The sequence below is a fragment of the Macaca fascicularis genome, chromosome 5, assembly GCF_037993035.2.
Source record: "Macaca fascicularis isolate 582-1 chromosome 5, T2T-MFA8v1.1".
Lineage (NCBI taxonomy): Eukaryota > Metazoa > Chordata > Mammalia > Primates > Cercopithecidae > Macaca > Macaca fascicularis.
In genome coordinates this window covers 59,837,526-59,846,683 of record NC_088379.1, presented here as the reverse complement: position 1 = coordinate 59,846,683, position 9,158 = coordinate 59,837,526, and the positions used below count along the sequence as shown (strand labels likewise).

The 9,158-nt window shown below is 40.0% G+C and overlaps 1 protein-coding gene across 1 annotated transcript; it reads right to left on the bottom strand.

Moving 5' to 3' along the window:
* Nucleotides 1–3,170: 3,170 nt before the first annotated feature.
* Nucleotides 3,171–5,280, bottom strand: LOC102117979 (growth-regulated alpha protein). The gene is made up of 4 exons (XM_065545097.1): nt 5,103–5,280; nt 4,881–5,004; nt 4,683–4,766; nt 3,171–3,857 (listed from the first exon to the last, which is right to left on the bottom strand). Exons 1-4 carry the CDS (start codon nt 5,200–5,202, stop codon nt 3,842–3,844), a joined length of 324 nt encoding a protein of 107 aa, XP_065401169.1. The 5' UTR covers nt 5,203–5,280; the 3' UTR covers nt 3,171–3,841.
* Between the last annotated feature and the right edge of the window lie 3,878 nt (nt 5,281–9,158).

Sequence of the window (9,158 nt, the reverse complement as noted above, 5' to 3'; positions counted from 1 at the left end):
CATGAAATTCTTCTTTGATACTTAGCTTGCACACTTCCTTCTGCAACATTGCTTGTCTTCTAATTCTGCAGTAAAGACATCCTGATGATTTCAACAATCTATAACTATTTAAGTTTACTGGAAATAACACCAACCACCATCTAATATGTAGATGAGAACAACATTCCGAAACTTTAAAAAATTAACTTTTAGTATAAGCTTTATATTTGCCTTTTCTTAAGACTGTTGTTTCAACTTTTGTGGAAAGTATTGAGTAATTAAATTACATTATGCTCATATCATGTAATCCAAGAAATACAGGAATGCCAAAATTACAAAAGAATGTGTCAGAAAAAATATAGGAAATAAGCAAAAATCTCTATGGAACATTTTTATCATACTAGATGATTATATAGGTCACGATGATGACTCTGGTATTATGGAAGTACAATGTAGGAAGTTGAGATGAGTTATAAACCACAGCAAACATATCACACACAGTGTGTGAATACATAGTTCAACTAGGACAGTTACAAATCATCCTAAAAAACTTTGATGATCAGAAAATGACTTCTGTAATGTTTTAACATTTTGAAATGTTTTTATACATTCTTTGTGACTCATCTATGTTCTCTTTGGAAAGACAAATGTGATTTATGCAATTGCTGGGTAAATTGCCAATATATGTCAGTCAAACCAAGTTGGTTAATTATGTTGCTTAACTCTTCTATACTGCTACTGAATGTGTACTGCTTTGCATATTAAGTGTTGAAAGAGTTTCTTAGAATCCGTAACCATGATTATATATCGTTCTATTGCTCTTTTATGATCTCTTCATTTTGCTTTATGTGTGTGTGTGAATTTTTTTTTTCTTTTAGAGACAGGGCCTTGCTCTGTCACCCAGGCTGCAGTGAGGTGGCACGATCGTAGCTCACTGCAGCCTCGAACTCTTGGGCTCAATTGATTATCCCACCTCAGCCTCACAAATAGTTTAAATATTTTGATAATGTTTTTCTAAGTTCATGAGAGCTTAGGAGTGTTGGTCTCTTGTTGACTTAACCCCTTTTTATTTTTAAACAGTCTTTTTTTTTAATCTCCAAGACTATTTCTTTCCTTAAGGCATAATATATTAATTAGGCCTTCATTAGCATTCAATTTTTGATAAATATTATTTATATGAATAGCATATTAATAGTTTTTAAGTAATAAATATATTAATATATCCAGGTCAGGTTTCAATATATTAATATAGCTGTGTCAGCCCATTTTTATATGATGTAACACTATTAATTCTTCTCATTTCAAGGAACCTGGTGTCCAATTTTTCAGTTTTATTGTATTTTTATAATTGACACACAATTACCGTACATATTGATGAAGTACATGGTAATGTTTCTATATATAATGTATACTGATCAGAACAGGGTAATTAGCATATCCATCATTTCAAATATTTATCCTTTATTTGTGTGAGAACTTTTGATATCTTTCTAGCTGTTTGAAACTGTATATTACTTTTAACTATAGTTATTCAACAGTGGTATAAAACACCAGAACTTTTTCCTTATATCCAGATATAATTTAAAGTGTATCTCTTTTAAGTAGCCTAAACATGTCGTCTTTAGGTAGTCTGATAATCTTTGACTTTTAATTGCAGTGTTTATTCTGTTTAAATTTACTAGAATTCTTAGTATAGTTGTATCTAAGTCTACTATCTGCTATTGTATTTGTCCTATCTTTTGAACAATAAACTTTTAAATTTGGAATAAGTTTAGATTCACAAAAAATTTGTGTGGGCACCGAGAGTTTCTATATCTGACCTTTAGCTCAGTGTCTTCTATGGTTGACATCTTACATAATTGTAGTACATTTGACAAAACTAATAAATTAACATTGGTACATTGCTGTTAACTAAACTCTTATCTTTATTCAGATTTCATAAATTTTCCAATAACGTCCTTTTTTCTCTTCTAGGATCCAATTCAACATACCACATTGTATTTAGTTCCCATATCACTTTTGTCTCCTCTAATCTGTGACAAGTTATTGGTATTGTCTTGTTTTTCATGACCCTGACAGTGTTGAAGAGTACTTATGAGGAGTTTTGTAAAACATCCCTCAGTTCATATTTTCATGATGTCCTTGTTATGATTATACAAAGGTTATGCATTTTCTGGAAGCACTTAAACAGAGTGGAAGTGCCCTTTTTTCACATTATATCAGGGGGTGAGTGATACTCACATGCCATAACTGGTGACAACAACCTTGATCACCTGGTGAAGATTGCCAAATTTCTCCACTGTAATTGTTTTCCTTTTTCTTAGTCTTTTCCTTGGAAGCCAGTCAATATGTCTACCTACACACACTTGGAGAGGGGAATTATGCTTCACCTTCATGAAAGAAGAGACTATACTCATATTTTCAGCAATTCTTCTGTAAAGCTGTGTCTCTTCTGCCCTTGATCCATGTGTTGGCTTATTCCTGCATTTCTGTCTTCTTTTGTATTAGTTGGGTATTTTCTATTATACTATTTTATGTTCTTTTCAGATTAAGTCCAAAATTATACATTTTCCTTTGAGTTGTTGCCCTACAAATTACAATATTTGTTGTTGCTACAATTTTTTTCTAATACTTTCTCTAACAATAGAAAAGACATGTTAGAGTCTAAACCCATTTATCTCCCAACCTGTCTTTTGTGCTGTTTTTGTCATATATTTTACATTACAATATCTCAATAGGTCATTATTATTCTTTAAATATCACAATTTTTTTTTAGTTCTAAGCAGAATCACTTTTTCTACCTTTTGCTCCAAACATCATTAAATGGAGAAGAATTGCATAAGTGTTTGAAAAACCGCTTCCAAAATCATCTAGCAGATTTAGCAGAGGCCCATGTTAAAATATCAATAACATTCAAAAGTTTGTAAAGAACTAATTTTGAGTAACACATTGGTCAGTGTGAAAAACATCTACATGTTATACAAAATTAGAATTATCAAAGTGGTTGGGGGGTAGTGTGTACTTTCTAAAAGCATCAGATAGTCCGTTTTGAGTATGAGAAATATAAGGGAAATGCCAGCTAGAAGCAGGCACAGATTTAGATAGAACCTGCAGTCTAACTGTGTAACACCTTGGGCGCCTGGGAAGAACTAAAGGTCAAGAAGAAGTTTTGGAAAAACCACATAAGCACATTTTTCATAAAACTTTTATTATCATGTCATTTGTAAAAATGTAACAGTAATGGCAACTCCTCTTTTCCAAGGCAAAGAGAAACACTGCAGAATGGACATTAAACAAGGCATTATGCCTTACAAGCAAGACATAAAATGTCCAAGGGAAACTTCAGCATAAAAATGTTGAACACATAATGTGAGATAATTTCAATACATAACAACTGACACTCTTTTTTTAAAAAAAGTATAAAAATACAGATGTGCACATACATTCCCTTACCCTAACAGTGATCCACTCATTGCTTACATTCCAAACCCCACCCTCCAATTCCCCAACCTATCATTTAGCAAGGTGCCTGACACATTATGGTCTCCCACTAAATAGTAGTTTAATGACACATTTAAAACCCATCATATTCCAATTAAATAATCAGGACTGAGCTATGTTTGATGACACACACTCAAATCTTTAAATAATAACATGTAAAATATTAAAATACGAGCTTTCAAAAATAAATAAATACATAAATAAGTAGAACCCTCATAAGAAATAGTCAAACACATTAAGTCCTTTCCAGGTGTCCCTAGAAAGCAGCTGTTCTCTTTTTCATTTTCAGCTCTGGTAAGGGCAGGGACCATCCGGCAGGAAGTGTCAATGTCAGGCTGATAAGCTTCTTACTTCACTCCTGTCAGTCGGTGCTCCCCCTGTGATGAGAAAAGGGTTACTGTTGCAGGTGCTAAGGAAGGCTGCTCTTCTGTCACTCTGGTGGCTGAAGTTGCTTGGAGGGATGTCCCCATGCAGACTCTCGCCCAGCCCTCCACTCAGGGAAGGTCTGCCTGTACCCACTGCCCTCTATAGCAGAAAACTTGCACTCCTGAATGCTACTTTTTTTTTTTCCAAGAAAGAGGTGGCTGTGGACTCAACTAGATTCTTGGTTTGAAAAGCCAAAACATATTGGTCACTGTCACATTGGGTTAGAAATTTCCATTCATGATCTCCCTTAAGTTGCACACAACTTTATGAAAAAACTATCATTACTACCCTATTTTGTTAAAGCTCAAAGAGATTAAATAAGGTTGACAGGGCTCCTAGCCTTGAACTCACTGGGGGTGTCAATGTAGTTTCTGCTCTTCACCAAGAAGGCTGAGAGGCCAGAAGTGCCCAAACCAGACATTGCATTTTTCAGGTCTGAAACCCATTAGGGACTGACATAAACATCCTCTCAAAACAGGCAGGGGGCATTTTAGCATTTCAGTCAAATCTACTTGATATTCTGGGAAGGCACATTTACCCTCACTTATTTCAGTAGGGTTTAGCCCTCGGAATGGAGGGCACTGAAATACGGAAATATTCTCTGAGTCAGAGCAGACTAGTAACCTTAATGGCAACTTTAATTGTGAAAATAATAATTACAATTTCTAGTCCTTCAGCTAACTCCTGGGTTGCCCCGATTTTATTTTTAGGGGACAGATGCCAGTATTTCTGACCAACGGCTCCAGTCGCCTGTGTACATGGAAATTACAACTCACTTGTTCAGTATCTTTTCGATGATTTTCTGAACCATGGGGGATGCGGGGTTGAGACAAGCTTTCTGCCCATTCTTGAGTGTGGCTCTGCAGAGAGAAGGGAATTCCATGAGTCAGGAGGTCGGGCTGGGCATAGGGTTTGGGGCAGCGGGAGAGTCGGGGACCCCGGCGGTGACAGCGGCAGCGCGGGGAGGGACTTACATGACTTCGGTTTCCGCGCAGTGGGGTCCTGGGGCCTTCACAATCACACTTTGGATGTTCTTGGGGTGAATTCCCTGCAGGGTCTGCAAGCACTGGCAGCGCAGTTCAGTGGCCACGGGTGCTCCTGGGGAAGAACAGACTCGCTGATTGAGCGGGGCTGTCGGCGCGGGGCGCCCACCCCAGCAGCGTCCGACCCGGGGACCCCAGGACGAGGGAACCCACCTGCTGCGCGCTGTCCAGAGGCCACTAGGAGCAGGAGCAGCAGAGCCACCCGCAGGAGCCGAGGATTGCTGGGGGCTGCGGAGAGCGCGGCGCGTGCCATGGGGCTCAGCAGACGGGTCCGGAGGCTGTGCGAGAAGCGGGAGAGCTGGCGGGGAGGTGCCTGCGACCCGGGCTCTGTGGCTTCCCCAGATCGGCGAACCCTTTTTATGCAAGCTTGAGACTGGAAAGCCCGAAGCGGCCGGGTCAGGGAAATTCCCAGAGCTCCAGATCGATCCCGAGTCCGGAAGGAAGGCGACGGCCCCGCCCCCTTGGTGGAGTGTGGAACAGGTGGGGAGGGGGGGCCACTGGTGTTGCCGGCGCCTCGCCCTCCAGAGTAACTCAAGTGGTCTTGTGAATCTGTGATATTCACTTTCTGCCCCAAATTCCCGAAGGGGCAGTGAGGAAACCACGCTGGAGACACAGCCTGTGAGGGGGACCTTAGCTCTCTGATGACTCCCACGTACGGGGTAGGGTTGGAGGAAAGAGCTGGGGGCACCCGTGAGAACCAGGACAGGAAAGGCACGACTTCTTTAGAGGAAGAGAGCTTTGTCTCCTCAGTTATCAGATTTGCTGGGGACCCGGAGATAGGCGAGTTTTACCTCAGCTATCCTCTCTCTGTATAGTGTATCCTCTATGTTAAACTCCCTGTCTCTGCCTCTCTCATTTTCGGTTTAGCGTATTTCATGTACATCTAACATCAGTGCTCTCTGTGAAAGTACAGCCATCATCTCAGATTCCAGAGAAGAATGTTCTGCTTGTTCCCTTTTTGCATATTCTCTAATCACACTTAGAACATCTTCTGTACGTCTTCCATTTGGTGGCAACAGATTATCAGTATCAAAAGTTGAATCCAGTATTACTGTCAGTGGAAGCCAGGGCTGTATAGCATGACCTCTTCTTTGGTGTCCTGCGTAACTTCCTTCCTCCCTCTGAAATGTTGGAACTTCTTAAATCCCCTGGAGATCTTCTCCCTGTGGGAGGGATTCAGATTCGATCTAGAAATATGACACCGGCTGTCACTCTGAAGCTGTGGAGGGGCTGGGTCCAGCAGGCTCACGAGCTCAATGTTTCTGGTTCTGTCTTTGCAAATGACACTGCAGAGTAGATATCTGGTGTGCAAACACCATTCCCACTGAAGGATCAAACAGCTGCCTGCTGATGACATTTAAACACCAGATCATACAAAAAATCATATTCCATTTACTATAGAACTTTCTGGTCTTCAGTGTTGGGCCCTCCTTCTCTGGAAACATTAACAGGGCTCTTTTTTTTTCTGGTCTGGAATTTCAATCTCTTAACCTGGCCCTTTTGTCCCTTTTTCAACAGTTTTAGATGATTAATTTTGAATCGTCATTAAGTTTTAGAGGGTTTAAGTGTGGTTCTACAAGTTGCTCTCAGACGTCTCTGACACGTGGAGTAGGATGGAGGAGAGGAGACAGGAGTGGCCGCTGCTTGAAGCACAGGGCTCTACACAGCCCAGCTCCAGGGGTAAGAGTCCTTGCCCCTAACCACAGAGCATGCAATTCTGCTGCCCGTATTTAGTTGCAGAGTATCACCTGCAAGTTGTTAAACCTCTCTGTGCCTAGCCCAAGGTGGTTATGAGAAACGAGTTGACATTTGTAAGGGACATCATGGATTAAGTGCCTTATTCATGGTTGTTAAATACATAAAATGGACTATTTTCATTTTTAAAAGGCTATTTCTTTCCTGACATTGCCTAAACTAAAACTCAACCTGCTATGAATTCTGTAAAGGAAAAAGAAGAATCTAATGGAAAGTTTTACTCCCCAGTGTTTTTCATGTTTAGAATTTTCTGTATCCCTTACTGCCACCCAACTGTCCTTAACTGTTCCTAACTGATATAAAGCAGTGTGAGTCCTTAAGAAATCAAAGCAGAACTTAGAAAGAAGAATGTTCATATAAACACCACAATCCCAGTTTCCAAAATGGTCTTGTAGTTACTGGTGCTCACGAGTATCTGTGATATCCTTACAATAATCTTGGACAAAGGATAGAAAGGTGTGCTAAAATGTCCTGTTACTTTAAAATAGACACTGTAGGTAATATATATGCTCCATTCTCTTTCAGTGATTTCCTCTCTCACATCTTGCTGACCACTGAAATTCCTTGAGGAAACCGGAGACGTGACAACTCATTGCCCTGTGGTAGTTTGGACAGGATCCTGGGACAGAAAGAAGACGTTAATGAAAAAACTGGTGAAATGCAACTTAGTCTGGAGTTTAGTTAAAAGTAACATGTCATTGGTGGTTTCTTAGCTTTGACAGGTGTTCCGTGGTGTTGTAAATGGTTCACTGTCGAGGAAGCAGGATGAAGGACACACAGACACTGTATGGTCTTTGCCATGTTTGTGAATTGAAAATTCTTCCGAAATAAGTTCACTTATTTCTAAGTTTACTTTTCGAAATTCATTTAAAATACTACCAAAATGAAATTACGGCACGTCCAAGTTTTACCTGCTAGCTTTCTAGACAGGAAATTGAATTTTTATTTAGTATATATTTGCTCAAATATGAAAATTCAAAATATCTGGTGCCGCACTTTGGACAGTTCATCATGATTCATAGAGTTAAATACTTTTCCTTCAGCATTATGTTGTCCGGATCTCTCCTCTAGTTCTAATAACTGAAGAAAATAAGAAAGTGTTTGCTATCATGGTCTCCAGACCCAACACAAGAAGAGCACCAAGAGAATAAAGCAAATGAAACATATCAAGACGCAGTGGACGTTTGCAGGTTATGCAGAACTTGACTCCTGAGGAAAATGTCATCAAAATCACTTGTTTTTGTAAATGAAGTATAAAGCAGAGGATTTGTTGGTGGTGGTGGTGGTGTGGGGTTTTTCCCTACATGCCACTTGTATCAATGAGATCTTCATAAGCCAAAGCTTATAATGCTGTTGACTACAAAAATAAATTGTCTCGTTAGAACAAATGTTTCTCCAAGCATAATTTCTGTTCAAGAGTTGAATGCCAGGATTTTATGCAGTCTTTAAACTCATTCAAGCAACAAGTCTTAAAGAAACAGAAGAATCTTTAAAAACGAAAGCTTTGGTGGCTAAATTCCATTTGCCCTGTAATTATTATGGAACCTTACAAAACTGGCATACAGTCAAATCTTGGTGCTCACATCTCCTAGGCCATCTGTTCTCCAGTCACTGCTACAGCACGAGCTGCCTGCAGCTGTCACCTGGAAACTCCTTGCCTCAGCTGAACCAGGTGTCTTTCACTTTCTGGCCCAGTGTTTCTCTGTTGCTGCCAGGAATCATCCCTTTCACAAGAGGAACTGGAGTCAATGGATAAATGTTTCCCCATTTTGCAAGTTTTGGTCAGAAATTCTACACCATTTCTCAGAGGGTCCCCAGTAGAATTGACCTCCAGCTGCCCACGTCCTCTTTTCCTATTTTGTTCTTCCCAGCTTTCAAGTCCTCTGCATTGGTAATATGTCCACAAATAAATTACCTGCATGGCAGGCTCATGACTCAAACTCTGCATTTTGGAGAAGCCTAAACTGAGGCACTGCTCCATCATGAGAAATAACCATGCTCAAATAAGGAGGGCAACCCTGCTCTGCCCCAAACTGACTTAGGAACTTCTTCCTCACAACTGCCATGCCTATTTCCCTATATTCTTCTCTTCCAATGTAATGACTCTGGCTCTGAGGGGAGAAGAATGAAGGTGTGTGAACATGACATTAAATTCCTGAATCAGTCCACCTCCAAAGTCCTTGGGCATGGTGTGTGTTGGATTCGTGGTCAGCCTCTCTATTTAGCCTCCCAGAGACTGCTTGTCTGGCAGCTTCTCTTTCTTCTGGTACATTTAAAATTAATCTATGCGTATAAGGCACAGTGATAGGTTTAGTAGAAGAGATAAAGTTGGATCAAATCCAACTTCTAACATACAATTCTTCATTTAGTCTGTCTACTTTCTTTTGCAATGCTAGATCATTTATTTTTCTATTCCTGGCATAATAATCTCATGATATGATCAGTATACAAGTA